General features: G+C 47.8%; 1 protein-coding gene across 3 annotated transcripts in view; it reads right to left on the bottom strand.

The window, feature by feature from the left end:
• Positions 1 to 26,329, bottom strand: part of LOC121091580 (mucosa-associated lymphoid tissue lymphoma translocation protein 1-like) — a 32,027-nt gene continuing 5,698 nt past the window's right edge. The window contains exons 7-15 of one of the 3 annotated variants that reach the window (XM_040601557.1): positions 25,668 to 25,694; positions 24,839 to 25,042; positions 20,250 to 20,427; positions 16,521 to 16,595; positions 15,799 to 15,956; positions 14,837 to 14,968; positions 14,539 to 14,690; positions 9,620 to 9,745; positions 2 to 8,089 (exon numbers count right to left, since the gene is read on the bottom strand). In XM_040601557.1, coding sequence (XP_040457491.1) covers positions 7,727 to 8,089; positions 9,620 to 9,745; positions 14,539 to 14,690; positions 14,837 to 14,968; positions 15,799 to 15,956; positions 16,521 to 16,595; positions 20,250 to 20,427; positions 24,839 to 25,042; positions 25,668 to 25,694 — 1,415 coding nt within the window. In that variant the 3' untranslated portion in view covers positions 2 to 7,726. Of the gene's footprint in view, positions 8,090 to 9,619; positions 9,746 to 14,538; positions 14,691 to 14,836; positions 14,969 to 15,798; positions 15,957 to 16,520; positions 16,596 to 20,249; positions 20,428 to 24,838; positions 25,043 to 25,667; positions 25,695 to 26,329 lie in introns of all 3 variants that reach the window. The other 2 variants (XM_040601558.1, XM_040601559.1) reach the window with 2 other exon arrangements.

The raw sequence follows: 26,329 nt of genomic DNA, 5'->3' as shown, positions 1-26,329 counted from the left end.
TCAGTGGGCTGGGCAGCAGCCAGGTCTGGGAGCAACACCCCTTTTCTATTGACTCTACAGAAAACAGGACTTTCTGTCTTGCCACGCTGTGGTAAGGGCCCCAGATGCAGAGGCAGGCTCCCCCACGCTCACAAGGTTGCCACTTAACACTGTTGCACTGCCACATCCCTGCAGGAGCCGACACTAACTGCTGCAGCCCCACAGAGGGACATGCAGCCATGCTCTCCGTGATGATGCCTTTGCATTCAGAATGGTAGCAGGTCAGGACCAGCACCCCTTCTCTGGGTCCACAACCTGCCCCAGCTTATGGCCCTGTGATCAGGTAGGGACAAGCTGTTGGCCCAAGGGACTTGTGGTCCAATGTTTCAGTGGGTGCCCCACTGGTGCACAGGGTCTGTGACCACGCAGCACTTGGGTAAGTATCTCATATTTCTCATCTCTGGTAGGGAATGGAAATTAGGAGGTTATTCTTTGCTGAAACATTCTGGAAAGTCATAGCTGAAATCTCTCACTTGTCTCTTCCATCTGTTTATTTTTACCACTTAATAACACGTCTGTCTCATCAACTATTCCTGACACCATGGCAAGAAAATCCAACTCAGTGAAGACAGCTTTATCAAAGAGACATTAGCTACTCATCACTGTGTGACACAGTGTCAGTTCTTGTGTGTACGAAGTCTGGTCTGCAGTTTCAAAGGGTGTCTTCCATCTCTTTGAGGAGGTGGTATGGCCAATATATTTGAAATTGTTGAGTATTATGCAAAAGGTTACCCAAACTGTGAAGATAAGCAACTTCAAGCACTTCAAGGATTCTCATTTGTTTGGCGATACACTTTTTCTCTTCACTGCCACATGATGTACCTAATTTCAAGTGATTAGTAACAATGGCAAAGCAGTCATTGAAATAATCTTTGACAGAGGAAAAAATTCTGGGGCCATATAAAGAGCCTGTGCTGTCCATAATTTCTCACCATTGATAAAGTCCTCGTCTGCAGGTTTCACCATGACACCAAACCTGCTTCTGTCTGCTGTCCAAAGAGGCATCCCAGCTCTCTGCAGAGGGGTAGCTTGCCTGAAGGCAGGTCAGCGGTGTTTATCTCCTTTTTGATTTGAGCAATCTTGGGTTTATTGTCTTTGTAGTGGATGGCTTCATTCACTCACTCCCAGTTTCATTACTGAACAATCCACTTGTTGGGGAAGCCTGGAAGAGGAAGAACTGAAGCTGAAACATCTTACATTTGCAAATCAACTGTTTTACCACCTTTCCCTTATTTTCTAGACCTGCCATAGTTTTTGTTTTTAGAAGTTTTGCAACCAGCTGAGCTGAACCAATGTCCTCATTTGCTTTCTGGACAGGGAGCAGAGATATTTCACTGAAACAGAGTCTTGCATCTCCCAGTTTGCTTGCTGCTCGGAATCACTCGGAACACGTATACTCTCTTGGGCATATATTCTGGTAGCAGAATCACAGAAGTGTTGGTTAGAAGGGACCTAGTCCAACCTCCTATTCAAAGCAGGATGACTGCCAACATTAGGAGAGAGGAGAGCACAGCCGTGGGTGTTTCCATGTGCAAAGCATGATGGATAAAGGCCATCTGTGACACACTGCCTTTTGATAGCACCACCTGGATTTAACAATTCAAGACCTCCTTACTAGTCCTGAGTCTGGTATCTTCAATTACCATCTTGCGCATGGTCCTGTTACGCTTACAGGAAGTAGACTGCCACTACTTGGTATTTCAGAAGTGATCCTCAGCTGATGACCAAATGAGTGCATTTTAGAAAAAGAAAAAAAAAAAGCAACTTCTCTATTAGATCAGTTCAAGGGATCATCCTATTCAATCCTTGCCTACGAGAAAGGTAGCACAGCTGCTAAAGACCATGATAACCTGCCCTTTGGGAAGCTCCTTCCTTCCCTGGCAAGGAATGGCCAGCGAATGTCTTTAGGATGTCTTCTGCCTATGCGAGAAGCTACTTCCAAAACCCAGGGAAAGAGGACCAAAACAGCACTCTTGAGTCTTGCAGTTTCCCTGTATGTCCCTCTGTACATTCTACTATACTGTGCGCATCCTTTCCGCAAGGTGCCATCCAGGCCCAGACCGATGTGGTTGCCTGCTGTCCTGAGATCAACCTGAGAAAATTCTCAAGGTTGCAGGGTTTCCAATGCTCCAATGGTCGGAAAGGTCAGGAAACAGCATGAGAAAATTTCAGCTCATCAGTCTGACAACTATAAGCAACAGCAAACAGCATCTATAGTAGGAAGCGTCAAGCAAGTGTACCGACTAGACAGCACCACTAGCTCTGCCCTGCAATGCAAAGTAGGAAATAATCTGGCAGGTTCTACAATAGTTATTACAGAAATCTCTATCAAGTGGAAAATAAAGAGAACCTACCAGTTTCTAAAGAGTAAATTCACTCTTATGTGATGGAGAAGGATTTATTCCAAAAAGCTGGAGGGAGGTAAGTGAGCTGGTAAGTGAAACAGCCTCCACATTGACCCTTTTTTCCCCAGAAGCAATTCCTTCAATGAAGTTCTGCCTTAGCCAGCATCCCAGGTGTGTTGTGACACTGCTGCACCACAGATGTTTCATGAGCCCATCTAAGGCTTTCCTCAAGATCGCTCAAAGAGAGGACACACCTCTGGGATACTCCTTCAGCTCTGACCTCAACCAGACCTGCACGGTAGGCAGCATAACCCCCAGAAAGCAAATGACAAGCTGCTGCTTTGCATGGAGGGGGCATTTTCCACTCTGTTGAGGCTGCTTCATTAAATCCACACAGGATCCAGCGGTCTTACCCACACACCACCCTGTAAGGTATGCTTATTACCTTCACTTTATGCCGACAACATGTGCCACCCATTTTTCTGTAATCTACCCAAGTTACAGCCCAGTTTACAGAGCAACTCGGTCATCTGGGCTAATCCAGCCAGCTATAAACTCATTACCAACCACCCAAATATCACTGTTTTTTACCTGATAAGGTGCAGAACTCAATGGCTGGCTGGTATGGCTGGGATGAAAGTTTGTTGTTTCTGTACTCACTAGTCTGACTGTGGTGAGAGATGACCCAGGAGGTGGTGGAGGACTTTCTGTCCCTCTGTTGCACACCTGAGAAAGGTAATGAATAAAACATGTCTTTGCACTACAGAGGACGGAAATGTGCATAGGTACCCACCATCAGGCTCCAGTCCTCCTCTTCTGTACCAACACCTTTGTTGGGTCCAATAGGAGGCAGCTCTTGCCCAGAGACAGCAGGGATGGCTCAGTGCCCAACACGAAGCTGTATGAACCAAGAAACACACCGTGTTCTGCCTTGCCTCCATGATGCTGCTTGGAGACATGGGAATGGCACGTGGCACTGATGCCCCAGTAATTGCATCTGAAACACCCACAGTGACATGCAGATGCCTCGGCTACTCAAAGGTGCCAGGAAGATCCTTTTGGCTTGAGAGCACACTTTGGCGTCATCTGCCTTCATAGCTGTGTTCCTACCTGGCATGAGATATGAACCCATTGCTTCCACTGCCCTCTTATCCCTAACTTGCAGTTTTACTTGCATGACCAATTCTTTTGACGCAGAAAGAGCTGCCTTACGCTTATCCATCTCTTTGATTGAGACTGGAGAGTGGCTGATCTGGGACAGATCTACCCCTTCCTTGCTTTGGTCACAAAAAAGCCAGCTGAAAACAAATTTTAAGGAATCTGCTGCCAACAGAAGGGTGCCGGGCTCAGGTCATATGCCAGTGTACATATAACATGCTTCTTCACCATGTGCTGGGCCAGCAATTTTCCAGTAACTAAATAAAACAGACAGAAATGGCATTTCCCTGATTTTCACTACATTGTTTTCCCAGTCCTTTTGGGCACACTTGCCTTGTTTTGTAAGGAACTGCCAAACATCAGCAAATGAGCAGAGAACTGCATCCCAAACAAACTCTATAGCAGAAGAACACATGAGGCTGTTGACCCAGGTCCTTCCCTTCAACACATCTACATTAGCAGAGAGGAAAAAAAGGGCATCTATCTGAAAAAATTATTGCACATTTTACAGGAGCTGCTGTTTTCATCAGATTAATTAATGTTTTAAAGCTTTAGTTCACTTGGTGATTCTCTAACAGCAGACCTGGGCAAAGGGAAAGCAGCAGTAACTACGTAAATGCTGAACAGCTGTTTGCAGCCTCTGGGCACAGACTGTCCCAGAAACAGTAGGAAGCAGAGGACAGGAGCTGTGGTTATGAAGGAATAAGTGAATGTATGGAGGCAGAGAAGGAATGTAAATTGGAGCAGATTTCTTGGTCCCACTTTGCCTGCAGTTGTGCATCTAATGGAGTCACAGCCTTTAATGGGTTTTGTAGTCCTTCTGGGAGAAGCAAACCAAGTAATGAACTGGTTTTCTTACTAAAGGTAGTACAAAGACTACACACAGGGAGTTCACCCATACCGCCCAGCCACAGGATCTGTCCAGGCTATGACCCTGCAAAGAAATGCAATGGGATAGCGTAAGATTTCCAGATTTTTAAGTTTGGAGATATCATCTGCTACTTCAGAAAATGCATGGAAAAGCATGGAAATCTACTAAGAATCAGTGGGGACAGAGGAATAACCTGAAATGACATAGAAAGATGGGTGGCATACACATTGTCAGGTGAGAAAGGGAAGCAGTACGAATGGCTGCTTGTTGTGGTGTCAGTGCCGTGACAAAGGGGAAGCCAGAGAGATATGGCAGCAAGAGGTGAAGTCAGGTCACACAGAGGTGAGGGGAAAGCAGTGCTGTCCAGGAGCCAGGATGGATGGAAGAAGCTGCAATGAAGAGAGAAACCAAGCATTGAGGGGACAAAGGCTGCTGGGACTACTGGGCCACAGGCATGCTGGGCAGAGCAGAGTAGGAAATGCTGGTGCATTGCACAGAGGTGGCTGCTCCTTCCTTCCTATCTGCTTCAGGCTTGCTGCAGGGAGCCTACGAAGCCCAAGGACTACGGCTGCAAGTTGGGAAGGCTGCAGATTGGGAAGAATGTGGTCAAGAGAAGCGCAGTAATCTTGGATGAGTCGTCTGCCCTCGACGCTGGGAGAGAGAAACACAGATTCAAGGGCAAATTTACTGGCACTGAACAGTTATACCACCACAGGGGAGTTTGGATTTCACATGTAAGGCAGGGGGCTGAAGGCAGACACAGCTTCACCCCCTCCTACAACGAACCCAGCCAGTGGCTGGGTAACAGGCTGTGATGGCCAGAGGCCCAGGGCACACTCAAACTCCACCTTTGCAATTCAGTTTTGCAAGTGCTTGTGTTCTCAGTGATAATACACAGTCATCTGAGGTGCACAGAAACATGGTGGTAGCCCTAGGCTTGGCTGCAGGGTCTCCTTGAAGGAGCAGGACAGCTGATGACAGGGTCAAGTCCTGTGGCTGGCACTGGGATGGGAGGCTTCCTAAGTTTGACCCAGCCACCTGAGAGCCACACTTTCCAAAGGAGACTGCTAATTCACAATGAATCCTGACATTATTTTATCTACATGTTTCACCTGACACTATTTAATTCTATCTAGTATCATTTGATCCACCTTCTAAATCCAAACTTCAATATGACGTTACTTAAAAAAAGGAATAATCTTCACACATTAGAGCCTGGAAGTTAGAGTTCAAAGCATAAAAACCCATTAGGTCAGTATTAAGTTACACCCTGGTCATCAGAGGGAAAAACTAAGGCAGTTAACTCAGAGCCACATGAAACTTGCATTCAAAGACACCAACAGTGTTTTATTCAGACAAAATAAACAGCCTTGCTTTGAGAATGAGATTATCATTCACATGAGATGACATTTGCCATGATTATGCGAGCCAGAAACACATCTTGCCCCAACAGTATAGGACGGTGTAAATCATCCTCATAGAGGCAACAACTCTCAGCTCCTCCCAAATGCCATCACAGCCATTCCCACTGCCCTGTCTTAAGTTTCTGCTAGTGTTGAGTTGATCTTCGGCTCTCCCACTATTATTTTCTGATTTAGTTTCTCTATCAGTCCATCTTATTTAAGCTACATCCTGTAATTTTAAAAATCTTTTTTTAGCTTTACATTTTTTCCTAGGAGACTTTCTAGACTTGAGCCAGATGGGGCCCCCCTCTTCTTTCTCTTGGCTCTACTCACTGTAAGGAGAATAAAAGCCTCCTCTGTTCTCTTTGGACAGGTTTCCAGCACTTATAGGACAGTTTATCTGGAAGGAACATTTCATATTTTTCCATGCGGCAACAGATACCATAGATGGGAGATGCAAGTATCTTCACTGCTAAAGAACAAAAACTCAGAAAATGCCCTCTCCATCCCTCTTTTAGACCAAGATGGAAGACAGACTTTGGGCACTCTCCTTGCCCCACCATCCTTGACCTCTCAAGAAGTCTTTGATCTCCAAGCACTTTCTTCCACAAGACCACAACGGCCTGAAGGGACCTCTGGCAGTCTCTGGTCCAGCACCCTGTCAGCTTGGATCAGTTCATCAGCACCTTCTCCAGTCCAGAGTGACCTGTCACCCAAGGATGGAGATCCCGTACTTTGTTGGGGTCACTGGCTTCTATTGAACTATTTGACCACCCTCCCAGTCCCTTGCTGAGCAATTACCTGAAGCGATGATGAAACCTTTATCAAACAAGTATTAGAGAAGCAGGCAGGGAGGGGACTATGCCCACATGGTTGTCCTTTAGCTTCTGCCCACCTGCGGCTCCCTCTGGACAGCTGGTTGTCCATGAAAGGTAGTGCTTGAGGTTGCCCACAGTGAATGTACCCACATTGTGAACGCCACAAAGACAGGCACTCACTTTGAAAAACAATTTTCACAATAACTTTTTTGAGGTTCTTTACCTTCCATCCTGGTCTTTCCATCTCTCACATGTAGGAAATTCTGCATCTGACAGGAACTCAGAACCACACAAGACTCAACATGCTTTAATGCCCCTATGTACCACTAGAAGGGGCACACGTAAGTACACCTGCCTGGTGGCTACTACTTATGGAAAACCAGCCTTCACTGTAAACACACACTTGATGGAACATCTGACCTTCCTTTTCCTGGCAAGCAATTGTCTTGCCCCAGGTATAAATACATTCTTTAGAAATACATAAATGCATAACTTAAAAACTGCTTTGACACAGGCAGGACTCACAAGGAAAGAAAACCATGCTGCAGTCCCAGGGGAGAACTTGTACATTCACAGCTCCATCTGGATCCCTTGGTCAAACCTTGTGTCCCTTGCACAAGTGCAATGAGAATCAGCAGTTGTAGCTGGGTTTGGAGGCTGTGTCACTGCTGTAGCACAGGTCTGTAGTGTTTATAGGTTTCATGTTTAATGCTGTTAGGTTCACTTTCAGGTAAAGTCTAATTGCAGAAAGTATCAGCCGGTGCCCTTGACTTTAAGTGATACTGGGTTTTGCCTGGCAGTGTTATGACTTGTCAAGTGGCCCCGTCCTCCACCAGACACGACAATGACTTCTTGCTGATTCCTGCTGCTCCCATGGGACAAGGGTTATTCCCAGTGGGCTTCAGACCCCGCACACCACAGGGTGCAGATGGGAGAAGCCTTTCCAAAAAAAGCAGCCTTGGCCTCATTTGGATAGGGTGATCACTGAGGTTGGAAAGCAGCTGGTGGATTTTGTTGTATTTAGCCTTCAAATAACTGTTGCCTCTATTAAAAACAGCAGTTCCCAAGGCTGGCCATGTTCACCAGCAGGAGTCAAGGGTAGTCCTGCCCTGGGCCAGCCCGGAGCAGTGCTGAGCAGAGCTCACTGAGGTCGTTCTCGTCGTTCTCCTCTGGCTCACCACTGGAGTTGGAGGGGTTGCTGCTGGGCAAGCTGTGGCCAGAGCCTGTCCTCAGAGATGCTTGCCCCTTTGGGTCCCCACTCAGCGCCGACACAACCTGGAGGTACATGCTGCCTGTGCAAGCAGGAGTTGTCTGGTAGTTTGGCTGGGAGTAATTCCTCTGGCTGAAAAACTGCCCTAGCAGAGACTTCTGGAGGGTTGTTTGCAGGCTTTCACAAGTCCTCTGTTTTGTGCTCAGCTGAGTGTAATGCAAATCCAACTGCAGGACCACGTCTGTCTGGAAGGGGAGAACAAAGGACACAAAGTGAATCAGAGACAGACTTGAAGCAGAGCTTTTTCTCTGTTGCCACTGTCAACAAAACTGAGACTCTGCTGGCTGTTCTGTAGGCTCACAGCCCCATGCTGTGGCATGATGCAGCAATGCTACTGCCAGAGAAAATGAGCAGTTGCATACACTTGATGACATTTGTGAGCCTCAACCATGGTTTATGGATTTTAAGAGTTCTCCTAAAATCAGGCCACCTAACTTGAGAACTCATTAGCCCAGTTCAGGGCACTGTCACTGAGAGCATCACCCCCAGGACACTGGCACAGGGGAGCAGATGGGGAGAGGGACTGCACACGGGCAAACTGCACCCACACAAGGAACAGCATGATGTTCATCCCAGCCAGGGCATGGGGCTGCTGCACACACAAGAGGAAAGCATGCAAGGGAAGGAATATGAACCACTTAACACACACATCACACAGTAAAAGCCAATAGTTTTCAACAGCGGTGCTCCATAGGGATCCATTTGCAGCCTAGCACTATTTTAGATTTTTATAAAGGATGGTGAAGAAATCAGAAAATAACCATATTCATGGCAGCCAAATCCCTGAATGTGAACCCCCAACACAGCACTGTGCCTGAGATGCCGGGCTGTGCAAAGTAGGGAGATGTATAATGAAGCAAGAAAAAAAAAATTAGCAGGCAGTGCAGTGTCCAGATCTCATGTCTGCACTTAAAAGCAATGCTGAATGCTTGGGAAGGGTTCAGAAAAGAGCTCCAGGAACAATCAAGGACTGGAAGAGCTGCCATATGCTGAGACATGTCATGCACTCAGCAAACAGAGCTTGTTGTAGGCAGATCCAGGCAGCAGCTCAAGAGCAACATTCGGTGTGAGCTTGTGTGGAACAGAGCAGATAAGAAGCTGGCAAAATCCAATGGCTGAGTGTTGGAGAAGGGAAAAAAAACCAAAATGAGAAACAAGGTGCACACTGCTATTTTTGGAGAGATAATCTGCTGGAAGAGATGAGCCAGGGGACTAACAATTCTGCCTCTCTCATGGTATTTAAGTAGTTCAAGGGTCTTTTTAAGTATGCCAAAGATGCATAGCTTGGATTCAGGCTTGATAGTGTCACCCTGACAGCAGGGGATAAACTCTCCCACTGCTTTAGATCCACTGCTTAGATGGCCAGCCCATGAGCCCATCTCTCAGGCAAGCACACAGACTAGCAAGACATTCTTAATCTTAAATGTTTGGGCCGGTCTAATCTCCCCTAGGCTGACAGAGGCAAAGAACAGCCCCCTGGCCAGGCAGCACAGAAAAACAGAGTAAACCAAGAGAAAGAGGATGGCTTTTGTGCCTTGAAGGTCAACAAGTTCATCTAACATCAATCTGGATGTTACACCAACACAAGCATGCCAAGCACCTTCCACATGGAATCAAGAGACAGTCAAGAGGGGCACATCCAGCTAGAGCCAGCAGGGATGGGGAGTACCAGGGTGCAGGTGAACCACAGAGATTTGCACCTGGCAGCTCCCTACCTGGATCTTCTGTAGTCCACAGAGCTGGAAGACACAGTCCAGCTCCTCTCGCTTGTACACAGAGGCGAGGAGAGACTCCACTTGGTCCAGGTGACTCTCTTTCAGGATGGCTGTGTGGTCCATCTCCTGGGTCAGGAAAACAAAGAGGAAACAAGGAAATTTCAGCATCAGGCATGGAGGTACAACTGCCCATCAAACGTGCTGCTTCTCTGCACACAGCAGTGCCTGGGGCTAGGCTGTGCCCTTGGCACTTTGGCTAATGGAAATGCTGCATACACTAATGGAAATACTACAGAGTGCAAGTAACAGAAATACAGAGATTTTACACACTCGCCTTGTGCGTATCAATGGGAAGACCTAACTAAACATCCCTTGAGCATGTTTGCCAGGAAAACTGTGGTATAATGGGATTTCCACCAGAGCATATAGCAGCAACAGCTGGTATCACAGCCACCTGTAGACTAAGCAGTGTGTCAAGGAGGACATTTTCCAAGAGCATAGTTGGAGGAAGCTCTGAGTTGTGCTGGGTGCTGAGTTAGTGCTTCACCATCTACAGAACTGGCAATTCTTGCTGAATTACTCAAACTTATCCAAAACAGTGAGGAAAGCCAGAAAGGATCTTGCACAAGTCTCAGAGCTCTTGTTTACAACCTTGGCACAGTTTTCTGCCCTGACTTTGTTGCACCAGCTGTCATGGCCTTTGACCGGAACTGCTACCCTACTCATTTCCCATCCCATGCTTACACTACTGCTTATTCCCACACACGTGCAGTAACTTGCATCAGCCTTGACCTCAGATTGCATCTCCTTCTAGAATCTAACCCTGTCTTTCAACACCTTGCAGAGATTCCCAGAGTTACAGCATCTGTGTATTTAATAAGTGCATGCTATGGTGCATCACTGAGGTCGTCAATGAAAAGTAAAAACTAAACCCACAGCCCTGGTTTTTCAAAAGAAACAATGCATTCAATCACCCTCAGAGTAGGGAAGTTCTCAGTTTTAAGTGGAATTTCCTGCATTTCAGTTTGTGCCCATGGCCTCTGGTTTTGCCACTGGGCACCACTGAGAAGAGCCAGGCTCTGTCTTCTTTGCATCCTCCCTGCAGGTTTTTATATAAATTGATGAGATCCTCCTGAGCCTTCTCTTCTCCAGGCTGAACAGTCCCAGCTCTCAGCTTTTCTTCTCTTCAGTCTCTTCATCACCTTTGTGGTTCTTCACTGGGCTCTCTCCAGTATGTCCATGTCTCTCTTGTACTAAGGAGCCCAGAACTGGACATGGCTCTGCCGATGCAGCCTCACCAGGGCTGAGCAGAGGGGACAGATCACCTCCCTCAGCTTGCTGGCAGCTCTCCTCCAAATGCAGCCCAGGATCCCATTTGCTTTCTTCACTGTGCAGGCAGCAATACATTGCTGGCTTATGGTCAGCATAGCATCTATGATGTCTGCCACCACCCCCAGGGCCTTTTCTGCTAAGTTGATTTCTAGCCTCTTGACCCACAGCTGTGCCTATATATGGGGTTATTCCTTCTCAGATACAGGACTTTACATTTCCCCTTGTTGAACTCTAAGATTCCTGCTGGCCCACTTCTCCAGCCTGCCCATGTCCCTCTGGATGTCAGCACAATCCCCTGGTGCATCAGCTGTTCCTACCAGTTTTGCATGAGCAGCAAACTTGCTGAGGGGATGCTCTGCCCCATCATCCAGATCAATCTTTAATGAAGATGTAAACCAGTATTGGTCCTACTACTGGTGCCTGGGGCTCCCCACTATTTGCATCTATCTAGACTTCATGCCACTGATCACAGCCTTTTGAGTCTGGCAGCTGAGCCAATTTTCAATCCACTTCATCTACTTATCTAGTCTGGTACCTCATCACCTGGTCTATGAGGATATTACAGGAGAAAGTATCAAAAGCCTTGCTAAATCAAAATAAACAATATCCACTGCTCTCCCCTCATTCACTGAGCTAGTAATTTCAATGCAGAAGGCTATCAGGTTATCAGGCAGAGCCTCTCCTTTGGCGACTGCTCCCAATAATCTTCTTGTCCTTGCTATGTTTGTAAAGGGCTTCAGGGATTATTGGCTCTATCACCTTCCCAGGGATCAAGGTGAAGTTGATCTGTCTATAGTTGCCCAAATCTTTGCTCTTGCCCTTCTCAAAGGCAGGAGTGAGACTGGCTTTCTCCCAGGCATCAGGAAGACCACCATGAACTGATGTAGAATGGCCTTACAGTCTCATCACCATCTCTGTCAACACTCATGGGTGCACCCTGTCAGGTCCCATGAATCTGTGAATGTCCAGTTTGTTTAAGCACTCCATGAACTGGTCCTCTTCCACCAACTGTAAGTCTACCTTGCTCCAGACCTTCCCCTTAGTGTCAGGGTTCTGGGAGCCCTGAAGGCTGGTCTGATTAGTAAAGACAGAGGTGATGAAAGCATTGAGTATCTCAAACTTTTCCATGCCCTGTGTCACCAGGGACCCTATCCCATTTAGCAGTGGGCTCATATTTCCTCTTGCTTTTCCTTTGCCGATATACTTGTAGAAGCCCCTCTTGTTGCCACCAGATTCAGTTCCAGATGGGCTTTGGCTTTCCTAACCCCATGTCTATGTGCTTGAACCACATCTCTATAGTCTTCCTATGTCATCTACCCTTGCTTTCACCTCTTGCACACCTCCTTTTCATGCGTGAGCTTAGTTAGGAGTCTCTGGCATATCCATGCAGGCCTCCTGCCACCTATGCTTGACTCCCTGATCATCAGGATCCTTGAAAATCCACCAGCTCTCCTGGACCTCTTGTCTCTCCAGGGCCACGTCCCACAGGAACACAGCTCTCCAGCCTAGTGACCTTCAAAACATTCACTTAGGTGAGGAGCTACCTAATCTTGAGGGATGAGTTAAAGCCCTGACACATAAGATTCAAAGCCCCTCAGCTGACAGTAACTCGTTATCCACAAGTATCCACACTCTGCTAAATTCCCAGCCTCAATAACCTCCTGTGCCAATGACTTCCACAAAGTAATTACAGTGCATGCAGGTAAGTATTCCCTTCCATTAGTCTCCTTGATCATTTCTGGCTGTGTAGGAGTCAGGAAATGAAGCGCTTTTTTCTAAACATTTTTTTAGCCGATTCATAATTATTTATAAATGTTTTCCCATGGTGGACTGCATTTTTTAATAAAGATGATGCCCAAAGTTTTGGCTGGCCCAGAGTTTCTGATATTCTACATAAACTGGGGAAAGTGTGACTGGAGAGGCCATTAGGTCAATCAGCTCCAGATCAAGTGACTTGAAAACAAGGAGATCCAACAGAGTTTTTAAAAAGTAAGCACTTAAACAGCACAGAGCAAAAAAAAAAAAAAAAAGGGAAAGTTTTAGCTCTTAGTATCATTCCTTTCTACAGGTGTCCTACAGCAGCCTCTCTCACTGAAGACTGCACTTGTCAAGTAAAAAATGCAAGCGAGGCATGACACAAGATGGGAGAGAACACTACCGCTGGACAACGAAAGAAAATTGATCAATGATAGAAAATTCCACAACAATTATCTCTGGCAAGCCCAGGCTCTCTGCTTAAGTCACTTTGATAAGCAGAATGTGGCAAATGGTGGGAAAACTACGATTTCCTCAGCCAAATGTCTCCCTGGGTTCCTTCCACAGGGCTTGTAACATGCACCTCACACTGAGCCTGTTTCTGTTGGCCTTCAGCCTCCAACTCCTGCATCTCAGCAATGCAAGCGTGACCCAGACAGTTCCCCAGCTCGCCTCAGCATCCCTGAGGAGGGCTGGCACAGCGAGGATGCAGCCAGCTTGCCCAGATCCTGCCCTCCTGCGGGCACCCGTGCATCTCCCTGTGGTCTCACAGGCAAGAGGGGCTGGCCTCGCTGTGGATGTTTAAAGTGAGGTAGGTTAATTGCAATCCGGAGAGGATGTGCTGTCACATCAGCAGGCACCACCGGAGGTCAGTGTGACCTAGCACTGCCCCGGAGTAGGACAGGGATGGGGATCCTACTGCCCTGGCATTACAGGGGTCCCTTTTTGGTCTCCCCAGTCCCTCTGGAGACAGCTCTGGATGCAGGAGCAGGCAGCCGGGTCCCCCTTACCCTACAACTGCACATGTGGGGTGGATGCACACAAACACATGCAGACACGCACACACACAACTTTCATGCATGATTAGGGAGCTCACAGGGGAAAACGATGCTCCAGCTTGGAAATGGGCAGGATCAGGCTCCAAACCTCCTGCTGGATGCACCGCGTTGCATCAGTGACCACAACATACTTAGGGGCAGCATACCTCCAGGAGCAACAAGGGCTGAAAAATCCACCACAGTTATACTACGCTTCAGAGAAAGGACTACAGAAAATGAGGAAGATTGTTAGCAAAACACAGCAGCAAATTTAATCTTTAGAGGTGGCATGGAGACCACCAGGAAAGGCTACGCTGTGCATGTGGTCTGTTAGGAAAGGTGTGAGAAAGGGTACAAGGAAGCAGGGAAGAAGTATATTGTTGCATTAAGATATATTAGCACAGTGGGCTAAGGAGGCATGATTCAAAAAGCCACATCTGCTTCCAAACATGGAAAACAGAAAGGCACTTCACCTCAGTCAGATTGAATGCAGTAATTTAACCAGGCAGGTCAGAAATCTGTCTGAGTGGCAACAGCTAAAGGCACCAAAACTTGAACCACATACTTTGTGATGCATTAGGAGCAAGGGAGGCAGTTTGCGGGGCACTCGAAGAGGTGTTTGCAGAGAGAATTATTTGCATCAGAGGTAGCAGACAAGGGAATCCTTTTCCATGTGGGTTCAGCCTTTCCCAGCCCTTAGGGCCCCTCGGACTCACTCTAACCACTCTCCCAACTCTGCCCTGGGTAAGAAACTTAGTGGGAACTCAGGAGAAGGGGACCAGCCAGAGGACTCACAGTGGGCTGGCAAAGCAGGAGGCGAGCATCAGCAACATGGTCTGGGGCAGGCTGCAACTTGGCGCACACATACATCAGGTTGGAGAAGAGCCAGTGGAAGTGGAGCTCCACCCGTGCCCCACAGGGGAAGATCACCATTTTGCTCAGCGGCTCTGGAAGGGAAAGCCAAAGAGGGTCAGCTCCTCAGAGAGCCCTGCCAACACTTCTCTGCAGACCTATGTCCCTGAGGGGTACTGGGACCCCCAGCTCTCTCCTCCCCCTCCACCTGATAGCCCTCCCCATTCTCTGCATGGTTTACCGTGGCTGCATCCCCAGCACTCAGCAGTTGCTCCCAAGGGATAGATCGGGTCTGTCAGGGACCGGGCTTCCTTCAGAGTATGTTTGATCTCCATCACCTGCTTCCCAGTGACCAAGGGATCCTGGCCAATGTCTGGGGGAGAGAGTTTGGAGGTGCAAGGGTCACTCCAGGTTCCTTATTTATCTCCCTGCCTTTTCAGACCCTACCTGAACATCTCCATACTGCTGCCAGGTTACTAAAAGCTCACACGGGGCATGTCCTGTGATTTGGTTTTGTCCTCGTTTTTGCTGAGATAGAGTTAAGTTTCTTCTTAGTAGCTGGTACAGTGCTGTGTTTTGGATTTAGTATGAGAATAATGTTGATAACACATCAGTATTTCAGTTATTGCTTAGCAGTGCTTACTCTAAATCGAGGACCTTAAGTTTCCCATGCTCTGCTAATGAGCAGGTGCACAAGAAGCCAGGAGGGAGCAGAGCCAGGACAGCTGACTTGAACTAGCCAAAGCGATATATCGTACCATAGAATGTCATGCTCAGTATATAAACTGGAGGAAGTTTGCTGGGAGGGGCCAATCACTGGTCAGGGAGTGGCTGGGCATCAGTCAGCAGCTGGCAAGCAACTGTATTGTGCATCAGTTGTCTTTCTTGGGTTTTATTTCTCCCTTTTTGTTGTCTCCCTTTTCATCATCATTATTATAAAATTATTAATTGTTAAACTGTTCTTGTCTCAACCCACAGATTTTACCTTTTTCCCAATCCTCCTCCCCATTCCACCATGGTGGAGTGGATGAGTGAGGGGCTGCATGGTACTTAGTTGCTGGCTGGGGTTAAACCACAACAGGTTTTTAGGGAGGGACAGCTGGCTGGCTGGCAGTGATGGGGTGGCATGGAGCCACTCGATTTCTGCTGCCATTTCTTCCCACCCCTGCTACTGACACAGGTGTTTTGTAGCTCATCCCTTACCTTCTAACACATCCTCCAGCATGTGCGTAACCTTTTTCTCTTGCAGAATATGTTTCTTCAGGTACTTCATAAAGATCCCAGAGGTGAACTCCCCATCCTGCAATTCATAGGCTTCTGCATCTTCGCTCCTGCAAGAGTAAGGACTCATCCTCACATTTCTGCAATAGGCACAAAGCCCCAGGGGTGAGTCAGAGCTTGCTGACTCCATCCAGACTCTGTTGGATGAGTCCGAATTAGCTCCTTAAGCTAATGACACAGAGTGCTTGGTTTTGGCCCAGGAAAGGCTAGGAAGAGCACAGGATGGGAAAAAGCAGCAGAGAGGGGTGGGAGAGAAGAACACAGCCTCTTTTGCCAGCCTAGGTGGGTGACAACAGTTGAAAAGACAGTAGAACTGGCGCTGGAGCAGTAAGCAACACTGATCATCTCGCACTGATTCTCTCAGGAGGCTTCAACTGACCTCAGAGCACACACACCTTGGGAATCAGGCTCAGGCCTGGAAGTATAGATTACAAGAGCTGATACAGGTTATGTGTTGAGGTGGCAACTGATGCAGGAAAGAAGTGCCTGAACAGCAAATGCTAGAGATGAAGGGTGAGCACCAGAGGAAACACAAGAGAAGACTTCTCAAGTCTCCAAAGCTACCACACAAAGGATGCAAGAAGATGTGGCTGCGCCAACATTTGATTCTGTGTCACAGTGTAAGGATGGCAAAATGCACTTACGTGGCATAGCCGTAAATGGTATTGCCCCAGGGCTCCAGTGGCTGCACCTGGGAGAGGGCACACTCTGGGTTGTACCTAGAAGAGGAGACAAAGGTACGAGTCAATATCGAGGTAATCCATCAGCATATGCCTGGAGGGGACAGAGACTGTATGCTCCACGACATCCATCTCCTATGCATGGCAATAACACCAACCCTCACATCAAATATAACCACCCATATTACTTGGGCAGCAACAGAGGCTAAAGCCTGGAGCCCTATGAAGAACACAAACCACAGGGAAACAACAAGTATATAGGGCTAGCTCTGACCTGTCTGCACCGGTGAACTGCTCCTTGCCTTGAAGTGAGCCTGGGAGCTGTGGGTGCAACAATGCCTCCTCACTCCTGAGGCTGTCTTTTAACACATCCAGGCAGCAGCACATGCAGAGAACATACGGGTTCATTGTGGCCCAAGGGATGACTGTCCCCAAGAAGTCAGAGGCGTGTATATTGCATGGCTATGGCTCAATCGCCTGTCCCAGGGGTCTGGGATACCCCACAGGTCCCTTCCAGACCATGCACACACCTTCTGCCCCAGGAAACCAAAGCACACTACAGCTGATAGACCTCCGGATCCCACTCAGAGATGGGATCAGGACACACATCCAGGTCTCAAAGCCCAAAACTGGTCCCAGCACCTTGGTTCAGATGCAGGTCAGTGAGAACAGATCCTGTTATTTCCAAAATCAGGTAGGTGTGGGGTAACAGTCCTGGTTTCCACTGAAAAAGTTATTATGGGTGTACTTAATGGCCAAGCCTTGCCCATCTGACTGCAGCCAGACTGAACAGCATGGGAAACAGCCACCTCCAGTTTACATCAATGACTTGAAGCTGTTCCGAATCGCACAGGGCCAACAGTCAAGCACAGAGGCAGCAACATTGTGTTATTCAATTCCAGCAGTTATCTGGGGCTGAAGCTGGCACACTAAGAAGAGCAGAGGGGACGGCTATATTGCCATCAGCCAGCACATTACCTACTGCTGGCGGCACAGTCTGGAGATGTTTAATGGCAGTATTCATCTGGCTTGTCTAAGTTTTCTAAAGATGATCAGAAGAGTAAATGTGGAAAAGGAGCTATGCTTCTAAATATGAACATTTAGCAGAGAGATTTATCTGCTCCTGAGCTGCACCTAAATGAACACAGAAATCTGGGATTCCAGGTCCGAGGAGAAATGAGACATGGGATCCCAAAATAAGAAGAGGTCCTGCTGTCCCCATGCTGGGCACATCTACCCAAACCTGCACATACAAGAGATGATGCCAACCTTTTGTGATGGCACCAGCAGGCATCCAGAGCTCTGGCAAGGCCAGCTAGTGCCTGCAGCAGAAATGCTGGCTGTGATCCCCTGCCCCAGCAGGAGAAAAGCTCCAGCAGAGGCATTTCCAGATCATGACCAAACACAGGGAGTGGCCTGACAGCACAGAAGGTGGCAGCCCTCCTTCCTGCTCCAGACTGCCCCCACCCCCCAAAAAAAAAAAAAATATCACAGTTACACAGCAAATCCCATGCAATCTGTTTCTGACCTGCATCCCAGATGGTGTCATCCTGCTGCCCTATCTCCTAAGCAGCACATGCTAAAAACCCTCATAAATCAGGGTTGCCTCTTCCAGGAGCTCCACATCCACCCAAAATTAGCACACAAATATATGAGGCTACACACAGGCTCCATGCTCCTGGTTCCTCTGCTGAAGCTGAACATCTGCTACCACTTGGCAAAGGGAGATGTGTTTCTCATTGCCTTGGCATTTCTGATGCTGACATATGGGGTGAAGAGATACTCCAGGTGAGATCCCTCTGAGCACACACACAGCTCCTCCCAATTCATGCACAGCTGAGCAAACTGTTGACAGACTTGCAGCATCAGTCCAACCAAAAGGGCACTGGAAAAGGAGGCCCCAGGAGCCTTGTTTTACAGAGTGGTGTAAACACACACAACTATGAAATCCAGATGCTTTGCTGAGCTGAAATAGTGACTTCTTGAGAAAAACGAGTTCAGGAGAGAGCTTCTACAAGCAATCCCCCACAACCCTGGGATTAACACCTACTGCACTAGGTGCTGTGCTTGCTGTGGGAAAAGGGAGGAAAGAAATGTGAGGTCTGGGGGAGGAGAGAGAACAGCCACACCACCATGCCTAAACATCACAGCAGATCTCACACTGCATCCTTTTCCCAAAGCATCATTAAAACTCTGCTGAGCATGGAAATCACTGGCAACGCCAAGAAAGGAGACATCAGCTCCAAATCTATTTCATAGATTGTCACCATTCACATTAGTGAGCCCTCCACAACACCACACCCTCTCCCCATCACACACTGCCCTTGGATGGACTACCAGCAGCCTGGAGGCACACTAGCCCAGCTTCACTGGCGCATCTATGAGAGCCAGGTGCTCCTGCTCAGCTGCAAGCCAACCCCTGCCTGGTATCATGCTGGGGAGAGCAGCAAGATGCTGCCACGTGTACCAGCGGGCACTTGACAGTGCAGGGAAGCAACATGCTCTGCTCTCAGCAGCAGTGGTGAGCAAAAAGGTGGAAAGGGGATGCTTCGCTACAGGGCATTCAGAGGAGGTGTCAAAGGACATCAAGCTCCAGCGATGCTGGCAACTCAGAGCTGTAGCAGCAGGATAAGCCCCAGCGCAGACAGCTTGTAAACTACTCAAAGTCAGCATTCCCACCTCTGCAGCTAAAAGGCATCAGAGAGTTAATATCTTTCAAGGGGCTAGCAGCTCTTTCAGGGCAGTGGTATCAAAATCTTGTTGTCCTTCTGGTTCTTAGTGCAGGAACCACAGAAGGAAGAGGAAGACTGTTCTGCATTTGCCCTCCAGGTCTTTTCTGACCTGTAAATCTGCCTCAGGAGACTGAAAGAAATGAGGTAATGACACCTTCTACTGGAATAGTCTACCTACCTCTGCTGAAAATGGGTGAGCAGTAATTTTCTGCAGCCCACAAGCTGCAGGATAGAAATCTGCAGACCAATGGAATGTGATGGGCTTTCCACAGACAGAGGGCAAAAAGCTGATCTCTGACCTCAGCAGCAGCCTGGGTCCCACTTCACAACATGACCACTTCAGAAGCATTTAAGGCCAGTAAAAACCAAATAGCACAGCTTAAAATATTGCCCCATTGTGCTGCACTCTTCTCACTGAGATGTTAACAAAAACACAGCCAGGAGGAGAGAGGTAAGCTAAACAGTGCCAGCCTGAGCACGTGGGCAACATGTACCATGAAAGCACAAGGTCAGTGAGATGCTGCTACAGCCTGCCAGGTCAGGTGTTTCAGTGCAGGGGGCTGAAACACAAAAAGACAAAACCTATGCTGAGTTTCAGCCAACAATTTATGCCAGGGAAGAGCCATCCCTCCACAGACTTTAGGCAACTTGCCTGCATTTGCCAGGCTTCTTCACCCCAAAAAAATCAAGGAAGGTCTCCAGCTCCTTCTCTCCAGCAGATCTCAGGCATCATCTAATGCTCTTTGCACCTAATACCTAACCAACTGGTCTCCCCAGGACATCCTGCAAGACCTGACAGTCTTGCTGATTTTACGACACAGCCCAATCCATAGGAACACCCCACGTGGTAGTGTAGAAGCCCACTGCTGAAGCAGGGGCTGAGGCTCACAGCTGTTTCCCCTGACCCCTTGAAATGCCACACTCTGCCCATCCCGGGTGAGGAAGGGGGAATGCACCCTACCATTTCCTGCAGGTGTCTAACAGGATGAGGTTCAGGGCTGTCTGCTGTTGCTGCATCTTCTGGAGGATCCTCTGCACACTGATGCAGTTCTCAGGGGCATAGGGTTGTGGAGCATCAATGGGGACCATGTAGTTCCTCCCTGAATGTTCGTACCCATGCCCAGCATAGTAGAATATAGCTGCAAACACCAAGAGGAGAGGACGAGTCATGATGCAAACCTGCAGGTCAGTAACCAGCTCCCCACAGCCATGTCCCACTTCCTGTCCTGAGGAGATACTGGTGCAGGACAGACCTAGACCAGTGGCACCTATGAAACTGGAGCTATGTTGACCTCACAATTTCAACCTTTTTTCCAGTCCATTCCCCTCTGCAGATTTGGAAGCAGCCCTGAGAGGCTCTCCTGTACTTGTTTTTTCCAGCACAGTTTGTCAGGAGACCCCAAAGTGGCTGGGTTTACACGTTTCCGTAACCATCTATGCTACCACACCCAAGCTCAGCATCTGCCCAGCTGAGTACCACCTTTGAACAAAGTTTCAATCACCAGCTCTTTCCAAGAATATGACAACAGACGAAGCATGGAAGTCTTTTACCATGATGGAAGACACATTCACAGCTTTTAAAATGAGAAGCTCCTCAGCTTCTTAGTTTTGGGGGAGAGGCTAGCAATGATTAGGTGATGGGAAACACTCTCCAGATTTCAAAAGCCTGCCTGTATTTACAAACCTAAAAGCTGGGGAAAAATGAGAGACAGAGAGATGAGTTCTTCAGATGCCCAGAACATGCGGACCACATACTTCAACAACCTCAGACCAGATACCAGCTCTGTAAGGCAGGAGAAGAGTCAGACTCATCCAGTTGTTGGTAGGAAGTCCAACACCTAACAAGAACTTTGGTTTTGAGTTTTACTCGTAAGCACATAAAACTTTGTAATGGTTTCTGCCCTCACAGGAAATGGCAACACAGGGGCATTCAGCTTGGAAAGCCAGCACAGAAGAGCTCAGCATGGCCCAAGCTGGTGCTTCCCTCAAACCCCTGAGTTTGGTGAAAGGCTTTCCTTCTGCACAGGGATCCGCATGGGGGCTGTAGCTTCCTGAAAAGAAGCTGTACATTAGCGGCCTACCTCTTCCCAGCACCAATGCAATTGCTTGGAGGATCCTGGCGAAAGCCAGCTTAGGGAACTGAAATGCGTTAAAAATTGCAAGGTGATGCAAACAGTTGCACTACCACAATTGAGGGCTTGTGAAGAACCAGAGGTCTGAAATGGGAACAAGTGGCTAAGAGGCCAAAGCAGGAGGAATTCTTCAGATTTGCTGCCAAAGCCCCTGCTTCACTGAGTAACCTCTCTACTTTCTCTCCACTGTTCCTGCCCCTGTAGTTCACAGGACATTCACTTTGATCTCTGATGCTGCAAAGGATGCAGTGAACGGGGGCAGGAGCTGAAGAACTAAAATCATGATCTCATCATACGGAGGATGGAAAGCATGACCTCATAGTAAAAAAGGCCTCAAGTCACCTTTGGTTTCTATTCTTAGAGGACAATGGAAAGTTACTCAAATGGCTGTTCTCACAGGTGCCACAAGGTTTGGGTTCCTCTTCTTGTAGATTGCCTGCCAGACACAGTGGGCTCTGATCTACAGAAGTTTAAATTTTCTTTCACAACTTGCAAATCAAGCCACAAGAACCTCCCCTGAGACTACAAAATAAGCCAGGAAGCCTTCTGGAAAAATCATACGCAGGCACTTCCGGTTTGGTGCCTCAAATCATGGGGCACTGATGGATTTTGCCTCTCTGCCTCTCCTCCTGTACGTGGAAGGGAGGTGATGACATCTGTTACCAGGCAGCACCACTGACACTTGGAAAAAGCTGAATTGCAGAAAAACCCACAAAGAATCAGTCATTAAATACCGCAACTTTTGAGGTCTTTTTGCACACCCTCAATGCACTGTCAAGTGCTCCCCAGGCTATCACAAAGACTTGTGCTCAAGTCAAGATACATGAGTTTCACATCAGCTGAGCAACTCTGCAAACCTCTCCTGGACTTAATCTTTCCTTTTGAACAGGAAAGTCAACAATTTGCCTAGAGAAAGAAAGGGGTTTTTTTATTCCGAGCTAACACTTCAATGTTCTTCCCACATCTTGTAAGACAAAATTGCTGATCAGAGACAAGCTTCCGAGTACCATATTAAAAAGGAGAAGCTCCAGACACTGCTTATAACACAGAAGTGTCAGTTTGCAGCTTAATGCCAGCATAACAGCATATTCCTAGAATTTCACTCACAACTTTCTGCTCTCATTGCATTTCTGAATTTTTTTTTTACTTGGGACTTTTTAGGACACTCAAGATAACATCTGGGGAGATTCCTCATTTGCCTGAGGGTTGCATTACACCACTCAGGGGATGTTTGGGGCCTTCAAAAATCCTCTGCGGCTTTTCTGAAAGGAGATCTGGAGGAAAAGAAGCCAGATGAGCCACCACCTCCACACACTGAATTAGAGAAGCCTTTGGATCACTTTGAACATGCAGCCATACAATATTGCTGTGCCTGAAAATGAAGCCATTCATTGGCAGATAGCACCTCCAGGTTCCTCGAGCAAGAAAAATCAGGTAGAAGCACCAGGATGCCTCTGTGCAAGTGCACATCCAACACACACACATGAATGCGCAGGACCAGCTATCACAGGCACCCTTGGGGTCTTTGTAGTTTTAACAGGCTGCCTAGGTTGTTCCTGGAGCTGCTGTCTCACCACTGATTTCCCATGAGTTAACATTAATCCTAAACCTCTCCGTCAGTTCTAGATACTTGTCCTGGAGCTAGTGCCTCGAAAAATTGATACATAGGACTTGTTAGCTTCTTCTAGATGTGCATTTTTACTAACAAGACAAGTTAATTTCAATGATTTGTACTTCACCTGGTTCTATTTTATGTAAGGAAAACAGCTGAAGAAATTCTGGAAGACGCATCACAGTGAGAGGCACCACACTTTCAAATGGAGAAACCCTGGGGCAATCAGCAGGAAGACTGACCCAATGCCCCACCATTAAGTCTGGATGCCACCAATTACAGCTAGAGTCCTGAACTCAATCATATTGCTGGCACCAGCCTGTGCTGGGGTTCACTGCCTCCAAATAATAGTAGACCACTCAGCTTAGAAAACTGTAAAGAAAACCACCATCCACAGCAGGTTATGCCTAGCAAACACTTGAGGCTTATCAAGGTTCAGTAACTCAGTTGTTAATGTTTTCCCTGCCAGTGCACAAAATCAGTTTTGCCAGGAAGGATCAGTACCCACGAATGCAGAAAAACACTAGAAGTTTAAATAAGGCATGACAGCATGAAAGACTTGCCGTTTCCAAATTTTTTTTCTCTCAATGCTTATGAAAACAACGGAAGCGCTATGGATAACATGCCATTTGGTTCTCACATGCCACAGATAGAGGGTAGGAACAACAGTGCTGTGGGAAAAGCACAGCAGCCCCCCAGGATGACTCTGGTCTGGGAGAGAAGGTAAAGTTTGAGATGCAAGGGGATTTCAGAGCGCAACCACAAAAGGAAGCTGCAGTTGAAGTCATAGGAATATGCTGTCATCAGACAATGCACTTGGCCAGAGTGGCGACAACTATGTACTGCCTTTCCTCACCAGCTCAGCCTCCCCAAGTGAGTCAGTGTTTCCCAGAACGAGGTGGCTTTGCAGCATTTCACTTGTGGCCATGTCCCTATCCGTTGCACAACCTCCAAACCTCACGCTAAGCATGGGGCTGGAACTAGCCCACGCTGACTTTCACTGTCTGAGTGCCCTGGTGTGCCACGCAGCTGGGAGGGTGGTGAACATAAGCCTTGCACCAAGATTTGGAAGCAAAAAAAAAACATATGCAAGCTTTTTTTCAGGGTATCTCTCAGGCTGGGAGAACCTCAAAAACCCCAAAGAAGTTGTTACCACCAAATCTGAACACGTGCTTTAAGACCCACAAGATCTGGTGGTTGGTTTTGTTTGAAGAACACTTCCCCACTGAGGACAGCGTGCAATAATCTCAAAGTCATCTGCAGCTGGGAATGCTCTTAGGCAAAAAGGTTGTCAGAGGCCCAAATTAGACTATCAGGAAAGAAAAACAAGGAAATCACGGCCTGCTGTAGCAGTCACAGCTCAAAAGGAGCTTCTCTCTGCACTAAGGAGAGTGGTGGGGGCAATCGATGGTCAGCCTCCTCTATTTTGTCATCTAAGGCAAAATCAAAACACCTTCTCCCATTTGCCATCAGAAGCACTGGCTCCCTAAAACCTCAGCATGACACCATACTGTTGGAGTTGGAGGTGAGCCATGTGTTAAAGAAACAACTGCTTTGCCTGCCTGTAACCTGGCCAACACTGAATGGTGTTTATCTAGGGGCTCCTGCCAAGGCCTGGTACAGCTGCACACTGTGCTCCAGGTCTCCCTTGTCCCCTGCCACAAAGGAAAGTTCAATTTCTTTTAATTCAACAGCTGTTCAGAAAATTTCCAAATCCCTGCTCCTCCCTGGCATGAACGACTGCTATCCACACATCAGCTGCCGGCTGCTCAGCACTGGCAGGTAGCTGGTCTGGCTTTGCCTTACCATAGACTCCCTTCCCAAGGAGCTGCAGGAACCGACTGACGGCTGTCACCATCTCAGCCTTGTTCAGATCCAAAAGGGAGACAACCTGGAAGCCCAGCTGCTCCAGAAGAAGGCTCAGCTCAAACACATCTGTGACAGGAGCCATGAGGTTGGGATGATGCTGGTAGTGGTTGTTGCCCACTAAAAGCGCTATCTTGCCTGTAGCTAAAAGAAACACCAAATGACAAAGCTGTAAACACTCATCAGGATGCAAGGCCTCACATCCTTCTGTTGGAGTGAAGATACAGGAAATATTTTCTTACATCTAAGCACGAAGCATAGACCCTATGCTGCTACAAGCCTGGGGCACCCTCCAGAAAGCCTTTGACTTTCAGAACACCTTGACAAAATACACAAACAACCATTTTGGTAAAAAAAAAATAAAAAAAAGACTTGAAAAGTTTTCACTTGACAACCAAAACCCCAGGAGTGCAGGATTATCTGCACTACTGAGATTATTCGGCACCTGCCCTACCATGACCACAGGTCTTACGTGCCAGTGGTGCCTGGGAGGGAGATGCACTGACCCAGGCTAAGAGGTCCTTTCTCTCATGGGGTTAAACTTACTCCCCTTGCTGAGACTGACCAGCACTTGTCAGGGGATGGGACTCATTCTCTGCCTTGCAGCTGTGATCAGAGAAAAGCAGAGAGCCCATGACAATGGGGACATAAAGGCTTGAAGCAGTCTTTGCAGGAAAGGCACTTCTACGCCCTGTCCTCCCACCCACACTGGAACCTGGCTTTTAATTAAAGGAATAATTGCTCAGGAAGAAAAGATGACAGTACTCACCAAAAAACTTCTCAGAGCGACACATATCTGGAAAAGAAAGAGGGAAGTGATAAGCCTCTGCCAGCACCCAGCACCCCACTGCCAACTCCCATCGCAGGTCTGAAACCTGCTCCAACATCCCCCAGCAATGCAAAGCTGGATCAAACACTGCAGAGCATCACTCCTTGGGCAAGTTCTTTATAGCCCGACTGCTAACCTTAAAGACACTGGTCTGGTGATTCCAGGGTATTTATGAAATCCTGAGCAGCTAGGAAGCAAAGCTTGGAGAAGGGGCAGACCAGGGGAAGGAGAGCCAGCATGGAGGAGCTCGTACGCATCAGCAGGTCTGCGCTACTTGTACCAGCCCTGCCTGGGCTGCCACACTTCCCAAAGTGACTTGTCCACTCCCTCACTGCAGCAAAAGCAAAGGAAACACCATGACTCAAGGTCAACGTAAGCTTCACAACAGAAAGCTTCTCCCCATAAGCAGTCAACACAGAGGAAGTCACCTCTTTGCTTTTGACTACTATAATATTCCCAGTCTTTCACCATCCTGCTTTGCCTTTCCCTGCCTTTAGCAGCTCTAGCTCAGAAAAGCCACTTCAAACATGACTCATTTTTGCAAGCCCCACAGCTCCCCTGCCCAAGCACTTCCAGACTCTTAAAATCATCATTACCCTAAC

The sequence above is a fragment of the Falco naumanni genome, chromosome 7 (genome assembly GCF_017639655.2).
Source record: "Falco naumanni isolate bFalNau1 chromosome 7, bFalNau1.pat, whole genome shotgun sequence".
Lineage (NCBI taxonomy): Eukaryota > Metazoa > Chordata > Aves > Falconiformes > Falconidae > Falco > Falco naumanni.
Note: the sequence above shows the minus strand (reverse complement) of the source record. Positions and strands in the feature narration are given on the sequence as shown.